Raw genomic sequence first — 25,280 nt, forward strand, 5'->3', positions numbered from 1 at the left:
GTGCAGAGTCGCGCAAATAGTGGGAACTCAGTAAATGTTCAGTTTCCTTATTTTACATTCTTTTTTTTTTCGTAATCAGTTTACTCTGGCCCTGGCTGGTGTGGCTCAGTGGACTGAGTGCCCTCCTGCCTACCAAAGGGTCACTGGTTCGATTCCCAGTCAGGGCACATGCCTGGGTTGCAGGCCAGGTCCCCAGCATGGGGTGTGCTAGAGGCAACCACACACTGATGTTTCTCTCCCTTTCTCCTTCCCTTCCCCTTTCTCTAAAAATAAATAAAACCTTTAAAAAAAATAAAAGATCGCCCTGGTGCTCCCTGGAGAACATACATAAATGGAGAGGAGAGCCAGAGGTGAGACAGACCGCTGTCCTTGCCCTGGGGAGGGTGGGGCCCAGGGTGCGTGTAATAAGGCCCCCAGGGGACTGTCACACTCGAACACTGGAGACACACAACTCCTGGGGAGGGCGTCTCCAGCCCAGAGCTCATGACATTTGGGACAAACGATTCTTCATTGTGGGGCTGTGCCGAACACTGCAGGGTGTCTGATGAGCCTTTGGCCTCAGCCCACGAGGTTCCAGCACCACCGAGGTGATGTGGCTTCCTACAAACAACCAGCCACTGCTAATATCCCCTGGGGGAAGGGAGAACAAAATGCCCCCTGCCGAGGGCCACTGCTCTGAGGGCAGGAGTGGGCCAAGCTTGGCTCAGGGCACTGGAACCCTCACGGTCATTGACACACACAGCCGCGTGTTCACAGAGACCTGCTGCGTCCAGGAAACGAGGGAGGGAATCGTGTTTCCGTTTCCAAAGCACTTCCACGTGTGCCATTTCCTCCTCTCGTTAATCCCGTGAGGAAGGTTCCTACGTCCCCCGTTTCCGGTTAGGGACCTGAAGTTCGTAGCGGTGGCTTCATGTGCCCGAGCCCACTGCCCACTACGGAGCAGCTCGGGGCCTCAGGTCCACATCTTCGTTTTTCACAGGGAAAGAGAATTCTCTTGTTAAATGGGTTATGGAGGGGATATTTCTAGCCCTGAACAAAACTGTTGCTCTTGGAACAAATATTAGCTAAGAAGTTACAGTTGTAGGAATTCTTCAACAGTGTTCAATAATAAAACGTTGAATAAAACAAGATTGTTTTATTATTATTGTGTATCCAAGTTGTGTATCCAAGATTAGAGTAAGCCTGTCTGTAGCTGTGGCATGAGCTCTTACTTCGAAATAAACAGTTTACGAGAGATGTCCGGCCCCTGATGCAAAGGGAAAGCAGAGAAAGGACGCCCGACCACTGCAGGGCCCGGTCCCTCCGACCTGCGGCTCCCGGGGCCCAGGCGCGGGCCCAGGCCTCGCTGGGGCCGAGCTGGGGATTTCCAAGGCACAGAGATAAACTGGATTCCGAGTGGCCACCCCCCGCCAGCAGCCAACTCACTGACCTTTGATGGTCCTCCGACCTGGCCAAGCTTGTTGCAGAGCCTAAAACTGAAACGCTAAGTATAGATCAAGGCCAAATCAAAGTCGTGATGAGACAAATGACCCCTTCTGATATCAGTTCTTTTTTGACCTGAGAAGACTTTGAAACCTCTTGCTTCCTTTTTAGAGAGGATGGTTAATGGTTCTGTAAGCTGGAGTTTAAACCTGGAAGCACCCCTAAGTCTGGGATTGGAGTCAGAAAGGCTGGGTTCTAGTCTTGGAAATTCAGCAGAGAAGCCACTCATCCTCCCCTGGCCTCGGGTTTAGGTTGTATTTTTTCCTGTAAGACAGAGAGCTCCGATTCCAGGATCTCTGGGACTCCTTCCGCGAGGAGAATCCGGCTCTTTACCAACGTCCAGGACCTGCAGGAAGCGCGCCCCGCCCCCACTCTAGACGCCGTGCAAGGAGGTAACGAAGTCGCAGATCGGAGTCCCGCAGCCCAGCACCAACCCTCTCTCTGTGGGTTCTGGCCAAGTCACGCCGGGCAACGCCCCGACCCTGCGCACACTCGGCGTCCTCGTCTCCACAGTACAGGTGGTAATAACGGTACCCTGACCAAAGGGCTATTTTGACTGTTAAATGGAAACACACAGATGAACAATTATCACACAGTCCCGGGCACACAGGAAGTGAGCACTAGAGGGTCATTATTGTCATTCATTTGAAAATGGGCACAAACATAAAATGTTTTAGGTTTTAACATCTCTACCGCCTCCTAAAACATGTGGAATTAGAGCCACTTAAAAACTGAGTGGCTAAGAACCATCATTCACATTCCGGTAGCAAGACTCAGGCCCAGCAGCAGACAGTCTCCCCGGGCACAGGCGCTCTTTCTCAGGTTTGCTGCCCGAGCCGGGTTAGTACGTAATCAGACGTAAAGGGCGCCTCCCTGCGCGCACCGCACCGTTTCGTGACGCGCCAATGCTGTGCGTCAAGTTGGCGACGGGGAAACCGAGCTGGGAAGAGCGAACGGGCAGAGCCCCGCGGTCCGGTCACGTGGGGCTGTGCTCACTGGGACGCAGGCCACAGGGGCCCACGCACTGGACTGGGAAGACCGTGTGCCAAGAAGGGAATGAAAAATATTTCATTAATATCTTTCTGTTGGCTGTATGTTAAAATGATGGCAATTGGGTAAACTGGAGTAAATTGGGTAAAATATAGGGTAAAAACCTATATTTTTAAATTAATTTCACCTGTTTCTTTTTACTTTTTTAATGTGGACTACTAAAAACTGAAATTACATACATAGTTCACACTATATTTCTGTTAGACAAAGAGAGGGGCATTGAGAGAGGGAGGAAACGCACACACGCACACGTGAGAGGGCGGGGTCCCAAGGGTGCAGCCAGCTGCTCCCAAGGGTGCACCCGGGAGAACACTCCGGCTCCCAGTCCACCTAAAGAGAAGTCGTTGGGATCGGTTTATCTACCAGCAAAAGAGCGGAAAGAGGCCGAATTCTCCGTGCCTTTACACCTTCCGTTCTGTAACACTTGGGAGAGGAAAAACAGTGCCACCCCCACCTCTCCTCATTGCGTAGCAGTTTCTAATCTTCCAAAACACCTTGTTCCCCTCTGGGTGGGTGGTTGGAAAGACCAAATTAAGGAAAGTGCGCCCTCTGCAGGCCCCGGGGTGACACTGGGAAAGAACGAGGGGCGGATGCATAGAAGGAGGCTGGAGGCGGAGTGGGAGGAAGGACCTAGGGAGCCAGTCACCTTCCACACGGCTGAGAGTGCACCTTCCACTCAGCGATGCTGCGACTAAAAGCGAGGAACCAGGCTCGGAAGCGTGGGGCCTACGTTCAGGTTAGATAAGCCCTTTCTTTTCCTCTGCCCTCCTCCCGCTCCCTTCCTCCTCCCCTCCTTCATCCTTTCATTCTTTTCCTTTCTTCCACTCTTCAAACCACTGACACACACTTAAAAAAAAATAAATAAATCCCATACAAAGACAGAAGTCACGAGGTCAAATTCAACTTGAAGACGGATGCCGCTTGATTCTGCACAGTGTCTTTCACGTTTCTAAGCCCAACCTCACACTCACACACACAGTCACACACATGCTTCTTCCTTTGTCGCCGAAACCCGCGTCCTACGGGTCGGGTGCAGACGAAGATGCCCTGCAGTGACAGTGAGACGGGGCTGCGGTGGCCTTGAGAAACGTAGCATTGGGGCTATGGAACACATTTCCTATTGTCATCTTTATTATTTGCAGCATAATTTTTTAAAACCAGGTTAATTCCTTTCAACCTACCAGATAAAACCAGCCTAGTTAAATTCAACTGCAGGGCGTGAAATAAATTCAGGTGAGCTTCTGAAAAGGAGCGTGGAAGAACTCAGAAATTTTAAACTTCTTCCTTATACATCATTCAAAATGTGGTGAAGATGCAACCCAGACCTCAAACCTGTGTCTTCTCTGTCAACCACGGGGCACACATTTTAAAAGAAAGGCAGAAGAGCATAGCACCAAGAGGTAGGATTTGTTAGTTCCTGTGTCTTATGCTCCTGTTTAAACTTCCGAGTTGAGGAAATGTACAGCAGCCTGAACAGTGTGTCTGCTGAAGCTTCTCGTAGTTAAAGTGCCAACAAAAACAAGAGCATCTATCTTTACCCAAGTTATTAGGATGTAAGTGAACTATTTCACAGCTCTGCTCTCTCCTGACAGCGTCTGGAAATTCAGCACTTTTGAGAAATATGGGCCCATTTAATGCACAACAGTTCAATAAAGAAGCTCTTTCCCACTCAATTAACTTAGGGCATTAAAGCAAAAGCAGAATGCCCCACCTGCTTTTTGCTGAAGTTTTCGTGACTAGGTTTATAGGAGTCTGGATTTGACGGGAAGAAATCCGTGTGCCGCGGCACAGTCACAGCAGAAGGGCATCGACGGCCCTATTGTCCTGGAGAACCCTCGGCAGCTGGAGGGCAGGTGGCCATGTGTTTCCCAGGCCTGGTGAGGAGCCTGTCTACTGCCCAGGGGCTGGGAGCATCCGAGCCTGTCGTCCACCTCGGGTCAAAGCTCACGGGGACACTGGGGCATTTCCCACCCCCTTCCCTGCTGCACCTTCTTGTGCCCCGAGAGCTCCAGGTAAAGCAGGCCTCACTCTGTGGGTCATTCCGTTTACTAAATCATGGTTTATTTTTTCCCCAGGATATCACATGCTATTTTAGAGTCAGTTTTCAAAAGGTCTTAAATGACTTGGCTTGAAATTGGTTTTGTATTAAGGGAAAGAACTGGCGTCCCGGAGTTTCAATCAGCACCCTGAGCAACAGGCGGCTGACCTTCTGCAGATGGCCCAGAGGTGCCAACAGCAAGTGTCCGCCAGGAGATGGCCAGGGTTTATGTCTCTCTGCTGCTTTTGCACATTTTTCCACACTGTTTTCCATGGAAACAGGACTGCAGTTGATAGTCTTATAGGAAGGGGTAGAAGAGGGGTGGGACAGTAAGATCTGGGGCCACACCCCACAAACCCACTGTGGGTGAAGAGATTTGAGCCAGGAGCCGCCTGCTCGCTTTGATGGAAGTAACTTAACTGCCTCCGTTATCTTTCACTGAGAGTTAAGATTCTGCCTCAAGGCCATCACTCACTGCTTCCAATAACACAGCAAGTGGATTAGCATTCGATGAATGTTAACTGTAGTACAGGAGCACTTCAGTCCTCTATAACATCAGAGGGATGAAGTGTCCTCTATAAATGAATTTTTCAGACAAGTGACGGGCCCCCCTCACTGTCAAGGACCAAGAGATGTTTTTAAAAATTAAATCACTTTTTTACTTTTTCATTTTGTTGATTATGGTATTACAGTTGTCCTGATTTTCCCCCTTTGCCCCCCTCCACCCAGTATCCCCCACTCCCTTGAGCACCACCCCCACCATCGTCCATGTCCATGGGTCCTGTGTGTAAGTTCTTTGGCTGCTCCATTTCCTGTGCTGTAGTCTGCATCCCATGGCTGTTCTGTAACTGCCTGTTTGTACTTCCTAACCCCTCACCTCCGCACCCATCTCCCCCACACCCCCTCCCATCTGGCAACCTCCACATCCTCCGTATCAAAACATGGTCTCCTCATCCAGGATTCCATCTCTGTTCTTCTGTGCTCAGTTTGTTGTTTGGATTCAATTGCTGATAGATATGTATTTATTGCCATTTCATTGCTCACAGTTTTGATCTTCTTTTTCTTAAATAAGTCCCTTTAACATTTCCTATAATAATAATTTGGTGATGATGAACTCCTTTAGCTTTTTCTTGTCCGGGAAGTTCTTTATCTGCCCTTCATTTCTAAACGATATCTTTGCTGGATAGAGCAATCTTGGCTGTAGCTCCCTGCTTTTCGTGACTTTGAATATTTCTTGCCAATCCCTTCTATCCTGCAAAGTTTCCTTAGAGAAATCAGCTGACAATCCTATGGGAAGTCTCTGCAGGCAACTAACTTCTTTACCCCTTGCTGCTTTTAAGATTTTCTATCTTTAACCTTTGGCATTTTAACCCTTGGAGAAGGCCTCTTTCCATCCGTCTTGTGTGGGACTCTCTGTGCTTCCTGGACTTGCATGTCTCTTTCCTTCACCAAATTATGGAAGTTTTCCTTCATTACTTTTTCAGATAGATTTCCAACTTCTTGCTCTTTCCCTTTTCCCTCTGGCTCCCCTATGATTCGAATGCTGGATTGTTTAAAATTCCACAGGCTACTTACACTATCCTCATTATTTTGGATTCTTTTTTCTGCTTCTTCTGATTGACTGGTTTGTTTTTTTTTTTGCTTCCTTATGTTCCAAATCATTGATTTGATTCCCAGCTTCATCCACTCTACTGTTCTTTCCCTGTAAATTGTTCTTTATTTCAGTTAGTGTGTCCTTCATTGCTGACTGAGTCTTCTTTATGCCGCTGAGGTCCTCACTAAGCTCCTTGAGCATCCTTATATCTAGTGTTTTGAGCTCTGTATCTGACAGATTACTTAGCTCCATTTTGTTTAGCTCTTTTTCTGGAGTTTTGATCTGTTCTTTCATTTGGGCCATGTTTCTTTGTCTCCTCATTTTGGCAGCCTCCCTGGGTTTGTTTCTATGTATCGGGTAGAGCTGCTCTGACTCCGTGTTTTGATAGTGCGGCCTAATGTAGTCGGCGTCCTGTGGGGTCCAGCGGCACAGCCTCCCCTGTCACCCAAGCTGGGTATTTGAGCTGCACCCTTTGTGTGGGCTGAGTACACCCTCCTCTTGTAGTTGAGCTTTGGTTGCTGTTGGCAGGTCAATGGGAGGGATTTACCCAGGCCAGTCAGAGGCAAGGATTGGCTGTGACCACTGACCACTACCCTCCACCTTCTGTGGAGGATCAGCTGTGCAGGGGCAGGTGGTGATGCTCCGATGTGGTCTGTAGCTGTCCACTAGGTACGCTGGCCCTGTGGTCTGTAGCTGTCCACTAGGTACGCTGGGATTTCCTGCGTGGTTCAGGCTAAGGTCAGCCCCCACCTGTGTTTTACCCAGGGCCACCCTGCCTGAGCTATAAAGCAATCTGAGACGGCTGCTGCTTGTGCTGGGCTTGGAGAGTCCCAGGTGAAGCCAAGCTGTGTGACTCTAAGCTGCTAGAGTCAGGCTTCTGCTGCTACTTCTGGGCCTTGGGCTCACTGTTGCTTATTTGAGAGGATTTAGGAAACTGTGTAGCATTAGCCAAGACCAGCCATTCTTATGGAAAAGCTGCTAGGGTGGGCCGGTAAGCTGGGTCGGGTGGAGTCTCTGGGGATCTCCAAGGCAGGCCTAACAGTGTTAGCCAAGTTGATGGAGTCTCAGATATGGCACCAGTCTGCTGGCTCCATGGGGGGAGGGTTTAGAAAAGGGACAATGGTCTCTGCTCACCTTGATGCCAGACACTTCGATCTCTCCCTCTAGACCACTGGTGCCTTTCAAGCTGCTACCCCAGTGCTGGTGCTCAGAGGGAGTGAGTCTGAGTAAGTTCACGTGTGGGTTTGTTAAGAGGGACTGCTTGGAGCCCCAGAAACTTCTTTCACTGACTCAATTCCCGCTGGTTTATGCAGCCAGAAGTTGTGGGAACTTCTCTTCCTGGCACTGGAACCCTGGGCTGGGGGGCCGGGGACTCCTCACTCCTAAGATATTCCTCCCAAACTTTTATCCACCACACGTGGATGTGGGACTAGGCCACTCCGCATCTGCGCCCCTCCCACCCATTTGGATGGATGTAGTGTCTTTCATTCCGTAGTTGTCAGACTTCCATTCAGCTGGATTTCCGACAGCTCTGACTGACGTTCTGAGTGACGGTTCTGACAGGTGTTTTGTATTTTAGTTGTACTTTTGATGTGTCTGTGCAAAGGTGTGAACCGTGTCTGCCTATGCTGCTATCTTGTCCAGAAGTCAAAAATTTATTTTTAATTGAGTTTAAATATATTTGAATTCAAATATAGGTGGTCATGTTCAATGACCAACTAAAAAGATGCAAAAGCCGTTATTTTACTCATAGCCAACCATCGCCTTACCTGCAATTCATGGATACAGGCGACGGCCACACTGAAGCGCCCCGACTATGCTTCTCTGGTTCTTCAAGTCTCCCTGAAGTGGGCGTGGCCCTTCTCTGTCTGGTTATTACCTGTCAGTTGTACTACCAGTCAGTCTGACCGCTCTCATCTGGGCTGTGTGAGGAATCAGACATCAAGCTTCTGGGAACGAGTGGCATTACCTTACAGTTCTCAGTCCAAAAGGCCCCGCCGAGGGTCCCACGGTCTTCCCACGCCACCACCGAGAACATGAGTCGTCTGGAGACGGGCATTTTTCTTGCTAACTTCTCTTTTCCTTTTTCCTTTGTCATTTTTTGGCAAAGTTTCAGAGTCGTCTTGAGATGAGTGACTGTGTACCATACACTTTTCTAAACTTATTCTTCTGTATCTCTTCTCAAATAAATATTCTTTTTCATCTTAGAAAGTTAATTTCCAACTGTAGTTAGGTTACTTTCCTACACTGTCAAGAATCCCCGTATGATGGTGCAGGGGTAAAACCCCATTCCAGAAAGGGTTTTCCTGCCATTACCCTCCTCCTCCACCAGGATTCCGGACGGGACTTCGCTGCAGAGGTGCAACCAGACAGGGTCGGAACAGTGAGCATCTGTCACGAAAGAGGACAGCCAAATTGGATGGCAGAGAGAAGACATAACTGCTCTGGCCAACCACCACATAAATAGATCCTTCCTTAATCTTATTCCCCTGAGACTAATAACTGATCCTAATGAAAATCCTAGTGGAAATCATTGTAACAAAAATAACCAAAACATTAAGAATAGGACAAGTGAGAATGACGATGCCTGACAAGCATCTGAACTGTCAAGCATCCTTACTAATCCAACCGAAAATAAGTACTGGCACGTAGGCTGCGTGCCTAAGAGAAATCAGGAACTTCTTACATGAATCAAGTAGCAATTTAATTGAAGCAGAAAAGTTCTGCAATGATCTCTTATTCTCCCTTATTGTTTTTAATGGATTCAATGTATAGGAATAGAAGACATCCTCAAGCTTGTTTTATATTTATATTTTGGTATTGTACTATTCGTGCTGTGGCTGTGTTTCTAGCGAAAATTACAAATTTCTCTTCCTAAATCAGTTTTAAAAAATCAAATCAGCTTTAGCTAGTGTGGCTCAGTGGATTGAGTGCCGTCCTGTGAATCGAATGGTCGCCAGTTTGATTCCTAGTCAGGGCACATGTCTGGGTTGCAGGTGAGGTCCCTGGTAGAGGGTGTGCAAGAGGCAACCACACTTTCTCTTTCTCCTTCCCTTCCCCTCTCTAAATAAATACCGTATTTTTCAGAGTATAAGACACACTACCCCCCAATTTGGGAAAAAAGGAGGGTGTGTCTTATAGTCTGAATGTAGCTAACCTGGCTCACTGGGGTTAGGGCAGGGGTAGTGGTGGAGCGGGGTCACAGGAGGCAGAGCAGGGTTGCCACTGCAGGAAGCCAGTGGCTGCAGGAGTAGGGGCAATGTGTCTTACAGTCTAAGAAATACGGTAAATAAAAAAAGAAGGAAGGAAGGAAAGAAAGAAAAGAAAAGAAGAGAAAGAGAAAAGAAAAGAAAAGAAAAGAAAAGAAAAGAAAAAAGAAAGAAAGATGGCTTGCTGGCCATTATGTCTTTTTAAAAAACCACTGTGAAGTGAGGCTTCAAATCCCATTAATCATCCCCAAACCATCTGTAATTTATAAACTAGAACTTTAGAAAAATATATTTATACCCCACCTCATTCCCAGAAGGATTTGATGTGGCTTATAAAAACAACAAAATCAATGAGGATTCTTTTTTAAGCTGAAAGAGTTTGGATGAAATAAGAAAGAACAAGCAAGAAAAGTAATAAACCAAGTAGTGAGTACTATGCAGAAATATCACCCCATTGTCCAGTGTAGTCGTTACAGTTGGGCTCCACATTTGGCTCAAAGTTGCCAGTAGTTTAAGAGAGAAACAAAAAAAGTGTAAGAGTAGAGAGACCATCAAATAAAAACAATGGTCGAATGATGGAGTAAGTTTTCTCCACAGGCCTCACAAGAAAAGATTCCATGTAACGAAGCATTTGACAGCCTAGAACAGAGTCAACAGCCCACTCACTGTCCCTTTATAAGACGCTGGCACAATACCAACAGGCGTCTGTCAAACTCAAGCCTCCAAAGAACTAGAGCACCGACTGCCTGGCTTGATACAAGGGCAACATTTATTAGCTAAATGAGAGTGTACTGTGTGGCATTCAGGAAGCTTCCCTCCGACATAAATTTTTTCAATTAGGCTTTTCATTAAGATCGGATAAAAGATGGTTGAAAGTTATATTCTCAAAGTTGGATCCCTCTCTGACAGGCATGGCTCAGTGGGTGGGGCATCGTGCTAAGGTGAAGCGTCGCCGGTTTGATTGCCAGTCAGGACACAGATTTGGGTTGCCGGCCAGGTCCATGGTTGGGGGCCAGTGGGAGGCAAATGATCAGTGTTTCTCTCCCTCACTTTCTCCCTTCTTGTGGAGAGCAGGATCAATAAGATGGCATTGGTCTGGTTAAGACAGCTTAAAGAATATAAAACAAAGCGGAGTCACTCATGCCAACCAACAGGGCCACCAGTCAGCCATGACACTTTAGTTCAGGAGGGAAACTGCCTAAGTCAGAGCACACACGTCTGACAAGGGGACACACCCAGGATATCTGCCCACGTGGTCAGAACAGCTGTGTCTGCAGAGTGGGACCCCCCACAGGCAGGGTCCTGAGGGCAATCTTGCCCACTTGGCAGCAGGAACGCCAGGACATTCATCGGAAAGACCCAGAAGGGTGGAGTCCACTGCTCTCCAGGTACAACTGAGGCAGCTCCAGACCACTGTGGAGACAGCCAAGCTCCACACCCCAGAGGGCTGCCCCACGCCACTCCAACTTCCCTTGGCATCAGCCACCGAGGCTCTTGCCTGCTGGACAGAGGACTTTACCTGCCCTGCTGCCCGCCTGGCTCCAGAGATTCTTCCATGCAAGATGCTGATGACTCCCTTGACTTCTGTGCTGTCTACTGGACTTGCAGACCGAGACTCTGGGGCTCAGGGTCACTGTCCCCCACGTATTGCTGTATGTGTTTGTGTGTGTTATATTTCTCTTAGGTTGTCAGAGTGTGAGGATTTTACTGTGTGTTGATGTTCTGCTCTGAGTGAACCTGCATTTGATAAAAGATGAGTGATTAGCACAGTTACTGTGTGACTCCTGTCTGTTCCTCGGTGCCAGGCTGTTCTGCTGGCAGCGAGCCTACTACGTTAAAATTAACGTAAGGTGTGGGGGCGACTTCTCCGAGTCCCCCCTGGTGCCACGGACACCCGTGCATGAATATGGCCAAGAGATGCTGGATCTGCTTTGGGGTGGAAGGAGTGGGCTGTGGCCAGTTTCTCAGGGGAGACAAAGGCCCCGAGTGCCTTCCTCCAGGGGCTTTTATAGAGTTGTAATACACAGGAATACAGGGTGGCAAGGATTAAAAAGTAGATAACATTTCAAAGAAATCTGAGGGCTTCAGAGTCTGAGTCTCTCAGGAAGAGAATTGCAGAAACTTTGGGAGACATACTCATTTCCTCTCGGACCCTTATCATATGAATGAAAGCACTCTTAGCAGAGTAGATTTCACAGGTTTATCAGCAAGTCTTTGTGATGCCAGACTTTTCCCCAGGACACACTTTAGCAAGGCAAGGAGCTGCACCTCTCCCCATCAGGAATTCAGGCTTAAAGGGATTAAGAGCCAGGAAGCGCTTCTCCCAGGAGATGTGGAGACTCCGGCTTTGTCAAAGCCTGGGAGTGGAGGGGGGGTGGCGAGAGCCCATTGCTCCATTGCTCCTTATTAAAGCCCCTGAGTCCTTCCTGAAGGCCTCCCAGGTGATCGAGTCTGGCTTAGGTTGCCCCCCGCTGTGAAGGATCTTACCCATCATTGACTTCCGACCAAGCTCTGGGGGCAGGGAGAGGAACTGAGGCAGCGTTTGCTACCAGAGACAGGCTTTGTCTCCTGCAGCTCCCATTCCAGAGGTCGTCTCTCTCACCCTTAGCCACAAGGGGTAGAGGTACAATTCCTAAAACTAGGCAGAGCGGTCTACTACAGTAAGGTCAATTTTTATTACAAATTTTCCTTGGAATTTGATTTCTCGGCTGCTAACTCTAATTTAATTTCCCATGGTCCTTATCAAGGTTTGGTTCCGTAGTCATTTTTAGTTCAATTCTGTGAAGTGTCATTTTAACACCTTTCACTTTTAGCTTTGTCACCACAGCCCCTCGGAGTCCGATGTTTTTATTCGCACATCAGTCAATCACGGAAAAACCTTGCGTTGTCTGGGACCTATCTGCTGCAGGTTCGACGCTGCTCCAGTTGCAGGACCTTGCTCCTCCTGAGCATTCCCGAGGCTCTCAGAGGGCTTTTACGTGGGTCACAGCTAATAGTATTCTCATATTCTAAGTTGAAACTGACTTTTAAAAATATTTACTAACTTAAAGCTACAGTAATAAGCCCATCACGTTAACATATTTTTATTAACAAGTAACTACCTTTCAAAACAAACAAAAAGTGGGAAGAGGGGCACTGTTTTACGCTTCTGCCAATGCGTTTTCTGTCCATCTCACTAGAAGACAAGTGGCTTCTCGCCCTCATGTTCCAACTGTTGTTCGCGCTCGTCGCGCGGCCTGAAGAACAGGAAGGAAACGTCTTAGTTTTGCAGGGAAGACAGTTCGGCCCAGTCCGCACGGCTGGGGGTCCCACCGCCCTGAGAACTGCTGACTCCGCGGAGGCTTCCCAACAGGTGATCACGGACCACTGGATTTGAGGTGGCAAAAAGGCACTTTTTAGTTTACTAATTAGGTATTTTTAAGGAGAAAAAGGAGAAAATGTTGTAACTGATAACAGACACGACACGTGGTTATTCCTTCAGGGACAGTAAACCCCAATTTAAAGAAAATCAGTCCTTGACACCTGCCCGTCAAAGAACAGGAGTGGAGCCCAAACGTCCCGCTCCGCGTGTCTGAGTTTTCGGCGGGAAGCGCGGACTGCGCCCCGAGGTGGCGCTGTCTCCGTGTAGAGAACGCTCCGTCGCCATCCCGCCCGGCCTAGACCGGCCCGCGCCGGGGGCAGACCCCGACATCAGGTGCTCATTTTCAGGAAAAGGCAGAGAAAGCCGGGCGGCAACGAGCGCGCGACGCGCCCGGGGTGCCGGACACGTCCCCACCGGCGGTCCCCGCTTCCGCCCGAAGGAGGGTGCGCCGTCGGCTGCCGAAACTGTAACCCGTCCGGTGAGGCACCTCACTCAATGGGACCCTCGCTGAGTGGCGACCCGCACGGGCCCGTCTCCTCCCGCGCCCAGCCCAAGCGCCCCCGCAACAGGCTCGGCACCTGCGAGTAAAGAGAAGCGTACCTGGCCTTGTCATGGGCCTGGAGCATCACGCACAAATTACTCATGAGGCAGGCGTAGCTTCCAGCTCAGAAACGGCACTTATGAGACACGCCAAACCTCGAGTTTCCACCCCGAGGACCTTCGGGAGCGAGCCCTACGGCCTGGGCCCCCTGCGCGTGCGCAGCCCAAAGGCCAAAGGCGCGCGCGGCGATCGGCCCCACCCATCGAGCTGACGGACGCTCCTCCGTGGTTCTGACTGAGAGAACTGTTCTATCTCGCGAGGCTTCAGGCCGGCGGCTGGGAAGGGGCGGGGCTAGCTGGAGAAAGGAGGAGCGTGAGGCCGCGCACGCTGCGTTCCCAGGAAGCTGTGCGACCCACGCCTCTTCTGGAGTGCCGCGAACGGCTCGTGAACGGCTTCCGCGGTGCAGCCATGGCGCTCCACGTACCCAAAGCCCCGGGTTTCGCGCAGATGCTCAAGGAAGGAGCGAAGGTGAGTGATGCGGCCCGGGGGAGTGGTGCAGGAGCGGCGGCGTGGGCTTGCCAACGGACTGGCGTGCGTCCCGACTCCGCGGTCGGAGGTAGAGAAGGTTCCAGAAGGGGAGGTGCCGTTCTCTACTACCGCGACCCTGGATTCGCGTGTCTTGGGGGCCAGCCGATGCGGCCTGGCCCCGCCGGGTGCCTCCCGCTCGGGGCCCGGAGACCCGACGGGCGGGGCTGAGTCCCTCGGCTGAGACGGCGCCGCGGTTGCCCACGTGGGTCCTGTTCCCGTCGGTGAGAGGCCTCCTGCGGAACGCGGCCCTCGGGCCTCTCCTTGTCTCTCACGGAGAGGGGGGGCGGAATGTGGTACCTTTGAGTTGGGACCGGCAGGCTACCTGACACCCTGACCTGAATAAAAACTTAATGGCTAGGCCTGGAATGTCTTTTCAAGAGCATTGTTTTTTTGAAATGTCTCAGTGTCCTGCTGAGGAATTTGTCCGTTGGCTGTTGAGCAGTGGTGTGGATTTTCGTCCCCACCTTTCCTAGAATCTGAGGTTCAGCGCCAGGGAGCTGCACGACAATAACTGAGTAACTGTCTGAGTTTGATGTAAACGCCGATGAAGCAGCTTTGCTAAAAATGACGCCAGGCTGAAAACTTCATAGTGTTTATTCTGCGGCAGGAATAGTAGCCGATTACAAGGAGGATAGTTTCCTGTGATAAAGGAAACCAAGAGTGGGACAGTGGAGAATGACAGTGCAGGAAGCCCAGCTGGTGCCCAGCGATGGGAGGGCTCACCGAGGTAAAGGTGAGGTAGAGGTAAAGGTGTCCAGGCAGAGGGGTCAGAGGGCATAGACCCCAAGGATGCTCCACATTGTGTCCTGAAGGGTCTCAAGGGGTCTGGCTGGTGGTCAGAGGTGCCAGTCGTGCATTGGGGAGGGGAGGGAGGCCTGAGATGAGGCTGAAGAGGAGATATCAAGTCGGGGTTGTTACTCTTCTGGTCACAGGTCAGCAGTATTGCCTGGGACCTGGGACAGTGTTGTCTGACACCCTGTGATGACAGCCACCCAATCCACTGTAATGTCCCCTGCACACTCAGTTGCTGGGCACATGGACTGTGGCTGCACTTGGCATTGCAGTTGCATGAAGTTGAGGCAGCCACAGTGGCTGCTGGGCTGGGCGGAGTGGCTCTAGAGAAATGTTGGTGTGGACACTGCTCGAGAAACTTGAGGCCACAGTAAGTCCCACATTTAGAGTCCAGAATAAAATAGTCCGGTTCTGTGCAAGACTCGGGAACTGTCAGCCGTGTGCACTGCAGTGGACCTGCTCCTGAGCATTGGGGGCAGCGCGTGTGAGTGACTCCAAGTGACATGCATCGTTGGCCTTGCAAAGCCCAGGCTCCCCATGTTTAGCTTGTGGCCAGAGCGGTGCTTTCCCTTGAAACAGCACTCGTGCATCCTCGGTGGCTCTTCCTGTTCCTCCCTTCACTTCTCACTGCACTAAACGTGTGACGGGCCCTCTGGTTTGAGTAAGCAGGTGCCAGGGCTCCCTAAAAATGCTGTGCTTTGTTCGCTGCACTGGTGAGCGAACATGTGGGTCATTTATGGACCTGGGGCACTGTGCTTTTACCCACTGGAGTCTCACCTGGTTCTCAGGACAGTTCTGGGGTCTGTACTGAGGTCGCTGTTGTCATCCTGGCCCCCGTTGCTCCCAGAGGAAAACCCCTGCTCTGCTGTTCCATCTAACCTGAAAGTCTGTTCACAGCATTTCTCAGGATTGGAAGAGGCCGTGTACAGGAATATCCAAGCCTGCAAGGAGTTAGCCCAGACCACGCGCACGGCATATGGACCGAATGGTAATTTCCGGATCCCCACTCTCAGAGGCACAGCTCGGAGCTGCGCGGGCTGCTCTCCCAGAAGCCTTTGGGAGGGCCCTGTGCGCATTGGGTTTTAGCCAGCATGGCACATAGAGTGGCTTTCCAAGTTATTTCCCAGCTCCCAACACTAGTCAGGGTTTCCAGTTTTTAATGAGAACTTCAGATAATCTTCAGAAACATAGGAATCAAAGTATTACTTTTGTTTATTTTATCAAGAGGGTAGAAAAATCATGGGCCTCTCACCACTGAGACAGTAGCTAACATTCACTGTTACAAATGGCCCACGCTTCCTGAAAAGTGATTTAAAGGGGAATTCTCTCTCGCCTCCCACATAAACAGAGCTTAATACAAGTTTCTGGAATAAGCACAAACCAAGTGTCCTTTTAAGTAGATCCTTTTGTATATGGTAGTATAATTTATATTTATCAATCAAAAAGGAGGCAGAGTTGGCATCGTCCTGAGTAAACCGGGGAGACATGCTGGGTGTGCCGTCGGGGGCCGTGGGAGAGGGTAGTGTGTGAAGGGCTCTCCCAGAGTCACTGAAGACATGCGTGGAAGCTCTTGTGTTTTGACTGGATTTTCCTGGGTGTTTGGAATAGGATTTGAGTAATAATGTCTGACTATCGTTTTTGAGGAATGAACAAAATGGTTATCAACCACCTGGAGAAGCTGTTTGTGACAAATGATGCAGCGACTATTCTGAGAGAGCTGGAAGTAAGTCCTTCCTTTTAAATAAAAGCTGTGTTTTGGTGACATCAAAAATTAGTTTTGACATTTTAGCCACTCAAAAAAGTCTCCTAAGTTACTAACTTACAAGACGATCGATTGTGATAAACGTATATTTGCTAATAATGATACCACATGGAATGAGTTGCTGGTTCTGTGGTATGTGACACTGAAGTGACTCAGGGACAGCTGATACCCCGAACAGTGGCTCTAAGAAGCGTCAAACCACTGGTCTGACTGCGTGACGGTAGAGCAGCGGACTCTACTGGCCCAGAGTCCGGGGCAGAGACGTGCCTGCGTGTCAGCACCGGAACACACAGGGACCATCCTCGCCTCGCCACTTGTCTGTGAGGGCTGTGTGACCCCAGACACTGGTCAGTCTTCTAAATGGAGCTCCAGCTGTGTTGGTGTGTCCCTGACCGGGTTAAGGACACACTGGAACGTGCCCTGTGAGTGGCACACTGCTGCGCTCTGACACAGGCTGTTTCATAACCTTCAGTGGCCAGTAGGCTCTGCCTTGAACGTCACCCGAGACGTGTGCTTTGTCATTTCACGTTGGAGACATGTGCATGTATTCACTGGATGGTCACAGTTGTGTCTTTTTAAAAGATGTTTTTGCACTTCACATTCGAGGTCATGGAAGGTTATGGAATAGCCTGAGCCTGTGCTCAGCTGGCCACTGAGCCTCCGTTTCCTAGCCGGTGGTAGTTAGTTGCTCCCTGCTTGTCCCGAAAAGAGCATCTGACTCCTTGGAGGGAACACTTAAAATCTTGGTCTACTCTTTTGGAAGAAATACTTCATGGTTCCCTTTTTGAACCACAGTCGATAGCCTTCCGGTAAGAATGTTCATAGAAACAGACTCGTGACCAACTTAAGTGTTAGCTGTTACAGCCCCTCCTGAAGCTCCTATTGCTAATGTCTAGATTTAGTGGTGGGAATCCCTTTGGTTTTAATTTATGAACCTATCGTGATGGTTTGAACCTGACCTGTGGAGGTGTCTGTGCTGGACAGCTACACGTACGCACTCTGAGGTCCTTTCTCTTCGCTGTGGTCACCTGTGCTTGTGGGCCCTGGGGGACTTGGTTGTCCTGTGTGACCACAGCGTCTTTGGTCCTTCGTGTGCCTCCGTGTGACTGGGGAGTCGGAGCCTGTGGACCAAGAAGAAATGGGAGTGGCTGTCTTCATACTGCTTTAGAGAGCAGTGCCTTGTGAGCTCGGTGTTTAAACTCAACCCCCCGCCCCACCAGGTACAGCACCCCGCTGCCAAAATGATCGTGATGGCTTCGCACATGCAAGAGCAGGAGGTCGGAGATGGCACAAACTTCGTGCTGGTGTTTGCGGGCGCTCTGCTGGAGGCGGCCGAGGAGCTCCTGAGAATTGGCCTGTCGGTCTCAGAGGCAGGTGTCCGCTGTGGAATGTCCTGCCACTTCACTTCTGTCTGTGTGTGTGCGCCCCGCACACCTGCTTCAATAAGAGTTGCCCTCACAGCAGTAGTGAGTGCGGGGCGTTGCCCCTGCGCTTGGCACTGGGTGCGTCTGCAAGACATGCACTGTCTGGTCCTTGCTGGAAGCCTGTCAGGCCTGTGAACATTAACCCCATTTTATTTTATGTGAGGGACATGAGACCTAAGGTAGAAAAGTGTCCCTCAAGACCTTGCAGCTAGTAAATGGTGGTTTGGGCTCAGATCTGGCCCTTCACCCAGCCCGCACCAGTAGGATCTGCCTTGGACATTACCCGAGACGTGTGCTTTGTCGCTTCACGTTGAAGATGGGTGCTTGTATTCACTGGATGGTCACAGTTGTGTCTTTTTAAAAGATGTTTTTGCACTTCACATTCAAGGTCATTGAAGGCTATGAAATAGCCTGCAAGAAGGCCCATGAGATTCTTCCCAGTTTAGTTTGTTGTTCTGCAAAAAATCTCCGAGATGTGGATGAAGTTGCATCTCTGCTTCACACGTCTGTCATGAGTAAGCAGTACGGTAACGAAGTCTTTCTGGCCAAGCTCATTGCACAGGCATGTGGTGAGTGAACGCACCGACTTGGAGACCCGCAGTAGAGTCTGATCATGGCCGAGACGTTGCCTCTGTTGTCCCGCTTATATTTCTTGATGTGTCTTGTTTTCTTAACAGTATCGATTTTTCCTGATTCCGGCCACTTCAATGTTGATAATATCCGAGTTTGCAAGATTCTGGTAAGTTTAAAAAACACCTTAACATTCTCTAGATAAGACGTTCATTTTGGGAGGATAAAGTTTTTGTTAATCACACCTAGACTGGATCTTGGGTTCTAAGCACTTATGATTTCTGCCTTTCGAAGCATCATCTATATAACATGCTGATTTTGCTAGGCTGTTATCAAATGTTAAATTTGAAAGAGTATTGACTTCTTGTAAAGTCATCATTTTTCCTTGACAGTCTGAGGGGTGAGAACAGAGAGCATAGACAGTATTCTTTGCGAGAGTGTATTTTTGATAAAAACGTCCACTTGACAGAGTAAAACCTACACCCTGTAGTGGTTTCACACGTCGGCACGCGACTGTCGATGTAGCTGTGTGCTGCCAGCATTCGTCCATGTGCTGGTTCTGTGTGTTCACATGTACACGTCTGTGTGCTGGTTCTGTGTGTCCACATGTACACATCTGACTCACTCCATCCACTGCTCGCCCTGTTAAGTGGTAAGCTTGTGAGGTCTCAGACTGTGCCCCATCCCTGAGCCTGGCCAGCCCTGACAGTGGTGCTGGGCCCATCAGCACCCGCACGCGCGGGCAGGTGAGTGGGTGGCTCAGAGGGGTCGTCCTCTTTGGTGCTTCCCTCTGTATGGAAAGCCCTCTCCCCTCCCCCACGCCAGTGGCTCATTCCCAAAGTGGGTTCTTCCCCGCTCTGCAGCCGTGTGTCTGTACGTACCACTCCCTCCCCAGCGGAGTCACTGCCTGATGTGTGTGTGCTGCTGTGGTCAGAGAGGGTGTTTAGGGGAAATTGCAGAACCAGCGCTTCAGCCCAGGTGTCAACTTTGCGAACTCACAGGTGGCTTTGCTGTCGTTCCTCAGGGCTCTGGCATCTGCTCCTCTTCAGTCTTGCATGGCATGGTTTTTAAGAAGGAAACAGAAGGCGATGTGACATCTGTCAAAGATGCGAAAATAGCAGTATACTCTTGTCCTTTCGATGGCATGATAACAGAGACCAAGGTACGTGGACCTCGGGACTACAGCATCGGGGGTGACGGTTGGAGGCTGGCCTCTCGGGCTGTCACAGGGCCCTGAAGATCTGAGGGGCGCTTTCCTCTCAGTCGGAGACTCTGTGTGATTGTTAGACACTGTGGGTCCTGTCTGGTGTTTAAAATCAGGTTTATGTTCTTTGACTCAACAGTTCAACCCAAAATGTTAAACTTGAACTTTCACACGGGGGCAGTGTCCTTTGTATTGTGGCATGCAGCCCTTGCTCCTTGACAGCTCACTGAGCAAGTGAAATGTTCGATGAAGCGCTTTCCAGCACTTGTGTGCTATTCATTAAGCAAACAAAAACGTTGCGATTCTGTAGGATCCTAAAACAAAAAAATACATATTATTTGAAATTGATGGGCTTGACTTTAAAGAAATACACATTGTATGAAGTTTGAAGATTATAGATTGCTGCTGACTTCATTTCTAGAATTCTTGAAATCTGAGTTGTTGATAGTTTCAAAAGTTAGGGTTGTGGTGGGAGGATTGGTTATTTAGTCCGTGTTTTAGAAAAAGTTTGGACTCCAGCATTGACTTTTGACTACTTGACATCAGAAGTCCAATGCCAGCGCAGCTGCCCGACGCCTCTCAGGCCGAGGTGTTCTCCAGCTTCCCTACCAAGGCCCCTTCAAAGGGACGGTGCGTCGGTTTTGGGAGTGGGAGAGTCTAGGAGTGCACCGAGTTCCCGTTACTTTGGTCAAGATTTTGTATTCTGCCTCATAATACACTCACGTGTGTCTTCATAGTTTCTCCCAGGTCTTAGTTTCTTCAGTAAAATGCTGTCCTGTGACTTTGAACACCAAAGTAACATGGTTTTAAAGAGAATGCTTGCTTGCTTGCTTGCTAGGGAACAGTACTGATAAAGACTGCTGAAGAATTGATGAATTTCAGTAAGGGAGAAGAAAACCTAATGGATGCACAAGTGAAAGCCATCGCTGACACTGGCGCAAATGTCATTGTCACGGGCGGCAAGGTGGCAGACATGGCTCTTCATTACGCAAATAAGTACAATATCATGCTGGTGAGGTGAGATTTGCTCTTATTTGCTTCACTCTTATTTGCCTGTGTTGGAAATGGCCTTTGGCGGTGAGACACCAAATGAAGACTTACAGGGGGCGGGGTAGGAGATAAGGTATTAGATCAAAGAGCAAAAGGACCTACTTGGTCGAGGCAGGCAGAAAACACCTCTAAGAAAACCTTGAACTCAGAGCTGTAGGCCCAACAATCAGCAGGCACTGGCACTTGGAGAGTGGGGGGGAGAGGCTGTCTAGGCAGGCTCAGGGCCAGCCCATGGGTGGGGCTGGGGACACACTTGCAGTCCAGGAGGCCCCCCAGGCAGCTTGTCACCCCTGATGAGATGTGCAGGCGTGTCACCATTCTCTTCCTCGCATAAGGTGTCTGCCCAAAGGACAGCAGGAGAGCCCTTGTGCCAGGGCTCCCATTGCGCCTCATAGCTCCAGGCCCTCAGCATCTCCAGGGGACTTGAGCTCTGGTTCTGGAGTGACGCTGTGTAGTCCTGTGTCCAGGCTGCATAGTGTGGCTTTTTCTGAGCCTGAACCTTCAGGTCAAACCTTGTGACTTAGGGGTCATTGCGTAGTTTCCTGTTCAGTCATTGCATTTTATTCTGTCTGATAGAGTTAAAGCTTCTATTAAGCTTTTTGTTCCTGCTTTTTTGTGTTTTTTTGTTTTTGTTTTTAAGGCTGAACTCAAAGTGGGATCTCCGAAGGTTGTGTAAAACCGTGGGGGCTACGGCGCTGCCGAGGCTGGTAAGCATGGTGGACAGTGCTCACGGAGCGGAGCCTGGCTGTGGTTTCTGCTACAACGGGGCCTTTCTTGCAGACTCCTCCCGTTCTTGAAGAAATGGGACGTTGTGACAGTGTGTACCTCTCCGAAGTTGGAGACACGCAGGTGGTGGTCTTCAAGCATGGTGGGTAGTGCTCGTGAGTGTGTGCGCACGTGGGTGTTTGCTGTCTGCACTCATCCCCCGGTGTGTTTACTGACAGAGAAGGAGGACGGCGCCATTTCCACCGTCGTGCTCCGGGGCTCTACAGACAATCTGATGGACGACGTGGAGAGAGCGGTGGACGACGGCGTGAACACTTTCAAGGTTCTCACCAGGGTCAGTATCAGTGACCTGGACGTAGTGGCCTGCAAGGCCTCAGCAGCCCAGCTGCCAGACTCATGGACATTCTAGAACTTGAAAATGGTAGTTCATGTAATAAAGCAACACGCCTTTTTTACTTAAGATTTTTTTAATCTATCTTGAAGGGATAGTAATAAGCACTATATTAGTGCTACATCTAGAAAAGCAGGTAAGTTCCTGTTCGCTTGCTTCTTCGCTTTCCGTGTGCCAGATGCCAGCTCCCTGCATTTGTTCACAACCTGTACTTAGCATCTGGCCGAGAAACTGTGCTGGAGCGCTGGCATCCAAGGTTAGGAAACGGGAGACTGCTTCTTAGTGATCTTCTGTCGCTGCTCATTACAGGACAAGCGTCTCGTGCCTGGAGGTGGAGCCACAGAAATCGAGTTAGCCAAACAGATCACGTCGTATGGAGAGGTACAGCTTTCTCGGATAAATTGACTCTTCTCACCCCTTGGGTCAGGTAGAGTAATGAACTTGTTTCTGCTTTAGACGTGTCCTGGACTTGAGCAGTACGCCATTAAGAAGTTTGCAGAGGCGTTGGAAGCTATCCCCCGGGCCCTGGCAGAAAACTCGGGGGTTAAGGCCAATGAAGTCATCTCCAAACTCTATGCAGTACACCAGGAAGGAAATAAAAATGTTGGATTAGACATTGAGGTATTTGGGGGGGAGGGGGAACCACTGTGAACTTAAATGTTTTGTGAATGCAAAACCTAAAAATAGAAGTGTAGAAAGAAAATGGGGGTTTAGTGTTTCTCCTGTTGTTTTAATAACCTTTTGTTTTGTAGGGTGTATAGGATATTACCTCCTCTGTTGCTTTTCCAGTGTAAACACCTTAGTGTAAGAGAATTTGAAGTGAAAAATGCAAATTGCTGTGTTGACAGGCTGAAGTTCCTGCTGTGAAGGACATGCTGGAGGCTGGGGTCCTAGACACTTACCTGGGGAAGTACTGGGCCATCAAACTGGCTACGAATGCTGCAGTCACTGTCCTCAGGGTGGACCAGGTGCGTGGCAGGGGGTGTCGTGCTCTTTAGAAATGTCATTTTCACTTGGCTCAGTGGTGTGTTCACGGACTAGACAGCACTGTTCTCATTTCACTGAGTAGCGTCCCTCCCCCTCACCTGACAGGTGCTACGGGGCCTTTCATGTTTTTCTTAATCTGGAATCTGATTGAAGATCCCAGTGTTCAGACTCTCTTTAGCCTAAGAACCTCTTTGTGGGTAGTGGTGAGGAATCCGGGAGGGCGGAATTCCTGCCACTGGCTTACAACAAACAGGTGCGGCCTGTGTTGTTTCTGAGACGTGGGACCTGGGTGTGATGGGTCATGTACAGAGGCACTGCTGAAAGATTGAAAGGTATTAAAAACCAGCATTTCTGCTCTTTTACTTCTTTTTAAAATTATGGCAAGGAGGAAACATGGTAAAGACTTGTTCTGAGTTAAGAGACAAACCAGAATTCTTAATTTTCGAGGTGTTACTAGTAAACTGAATGAAACTCATTTTTCTACAAAATTCTAGAAATGATTGTTAAGCAATGAAGTATTTGTAAGCACATTAAAATTTTAAGTTCTGGGAAAACACAGCATAAACGTATTAAGTGAAAATCAGGCAGGACTTGCAAGTGAGGTGGAATTAGACAAACTGAGGACCAGGTGGTGGCGTTGCCAGGGATACAAGATCCACCCCATTGAAAAGAAGTACTTGTCCCACTGCAGCGTGACTAGAAACGGAGCTTGTGTTTGTGTGCTGAATTTATCAATAGGGTGTTTTTATGTTGGTGTATTGGGTATTTTCCAGTTTTTAAATAAAATAATGGAAGTCTGCAGAAATGCTTATTCTAAAAGTTAGGAGCAAAAATAGAAGGGGAAGGAGAGATGAATTGGCAGAAATTCTAATAGTGGAAGTTCCTTCTGACCCCATGAACTTCCACTGTCCAAGGCCCTGCTGGTCCCAGGTGTGGGTGGGGCACCGAGGCTTTGGTTATTCGATGTTGTCTGCCCTTGGGAAGACGGGTGTCTGACAACCTGATAACTTTCACGTTAACCAGCTGGTGTTACTGTAACGAACTTTGACCTGATTTTGTGTAGTTTGTAATCTGGGACGGGACTTGCAAATCACGTTGTAAGCATTGGATAATGTAGAAGGGCTGGATTGATTTTAGTCAGATACTCATTTCACTAGTCCTCAAATTATGGTCCACAAGTCAACTGCATTAACATTGCGTAAAACTTGTTAAAATACAAATTCCTGGGCCCAGCCCAGACTCACGGAATCAGACGCTCTGGAGGGAGGCCCAGCGGTGTGCTCTAAATGAGCCGCGCAGGTGGCTACGCTGCCCAGGAAGTCTGAGGGCTGTTCTAGGTCTTTTTTAAGAAATCAAGCTACACTTTGATTCTGAATTTATACTGAATGCCTTTAATTCAGCCTGTACTTCACTCTCCATTGATAAAATGGGATTCCAAGAATTGAAGGTTTAGGTTTCTTATGGAAGCTTATGAGAGGGGTGTGGAGTCTGCCAGCCGTGGTGGCAGGGAAGGGTTTTACAGCTTGTGCACTTCAAATAGAAGCCAAGATACAGAAACGTTCCCAAGAATACTGTTTCCAGTTGTGAGCTTCAAAATGTATGAGCTTGAGAGTTCTACTTGGAGGAAGCCCAACTAATTCAGTTTAATTTGGCTTTTCTCCCAGGTTTATCTGATCCAAAAGCTGCTGCCATTCCCCTGCCCCTTTTTTTTTTCCCAAACATGAATCCTTCAAAATGCCAGGTGGTTGTGCTTGAGAAATGCTGGGTTAGTGTTTTATAGACACATCGGAGCCTTCTGGTGGCTGGTATTTATGGACACACACTTCTGACACTGGAGTGGTTCTGGGGTACAGACTTGTGGCTTTCTGTGCTGAACTTGGTGTGTGTTTGCGCATCAACCACTCTGAATGCTAATGGGAAAACTGGCAGTGGACCTGAAGTTCCTAGCCCTCGGGGAGGTGGGGGTAAGCGAGGTTGGCAAGACACACCTCTCGTGTCAGTAGCGAACCAGTGCCAAGTTGATTGGTGCCGCAGTGTGCGCGAGTTCTCCTCACTCTCGGCTCCCTGCCTCACTGACAGGCACGTGCGGAGGTTGCTGCTGTCAGTGTCCAGAAGACGAGCAGGCAACTCACACTGCTGCGCACGACAACCTTACTGCTAGTGTTTCTTACACTTGGCAAATCATGTGGTTTACTTCTAGGTGATGCTTAATCCTGAATCCAGCTAACAGGAGAAAGTCCTTTTTCGTCATCCTGTAGATTGTGTTTCTAAGTAGGTTCTTGACATTCTGTTTTACAGATCATCATGGCAAAACCGGCGGGGGGACCCAAGCCTCCCAGTGGGAAGAAGGACTGGGATGATGACCAGAATGACTGAGTGGGCGCTCTCGCAGGGGCGCTGCTGCTCTGAGAGTTGGCAGCTGGGTTCCTGTTGGTGAAATGTCTCCTCGGCTGCATTAGGTAATAAATGTGTTGTTATCAAAGCCTTGTCGTCTGGTGATTACTGTCCTGG

The 25,280-nt window shown here is 49.3% G+C and overlaps 1 protein-coding gene and 1 long non-coding RNA gene across 2 annotated transcripts; one reads left to right on the forward strand and one right to left on the reverse strand.

Annotated features, from left to right (window-relative positions):
* Window positions 1-12,440: 12,440 nt before the first annotated feature.
* LOC128626241 (uncharacterized) lies at window positions 12,441-13,597 on the reverse strand. Its single transcript, XR_008390160.1, has 2 exons — window positions 13,335-13,597; window positions 12,441-12,609 (listed from the first exon to the last, which is right to left on the reverse strand). It is a non-coding gene; the product is annotated as an uncharacterized LOC128626241 (long non-coding RNA).
* A 61-nt stretch (window positions 13,598-13,658) lies between these two features.
* Window positions 13,659-25,251, forward strand: CCT8 (chaperonin containing TCP1 subunit 8). Its single transcript, XM_037161495.2, has 15 exons — window positions 13,659-13,803; window positions 15,553-15,643; window positions 16,299-16,378; window positions 17,638-17,787; window positions 18,230-18,410; window positions 18,519-18,580; window positions 19,436-19,573; window positions 20,454-20,632; window positions 21,306-21,372; window positions 21,446-21,533; window positions 21,610-21,725; window positions 22,092-22,163; window positions 22,239-22,403; window positions 22,631-22,750; window positions 25,068-25,251. The coding sequence occupies exons 1-15, from the start codon at window positions 13,744-13,746 to the stop codon at window positions 25,143-25,145; spliced, it is 1,647 nt and encodes a 548-aa protein (XP_037017390.1). The 5' UTR covers window positions 13,659-13,743; the 3' UTR covers window positions 25,146-25,251.
* Window positions 25,252-25,280: the final 29 nt, after the last annotated feature.

Source organism: Artibeus jamaicensis, unplaced genomic scaffold, assembly GCF_021234435.1.
Source record: "Artibeus jamaicensis isolate MK-2021 breed Jamaican fruit bat unplaced genomic scaffold, CSHL_Jam_final scaffold_474, whole genome shotgun sequence".
NCBI classification, from domain to species: domain Eukaryota; kingdom Metazoa; phylum Chordata; class Mammalia; order Chiroptera; family Phyllostomidae; genus Artibeus; species Artibeus jamaicensis.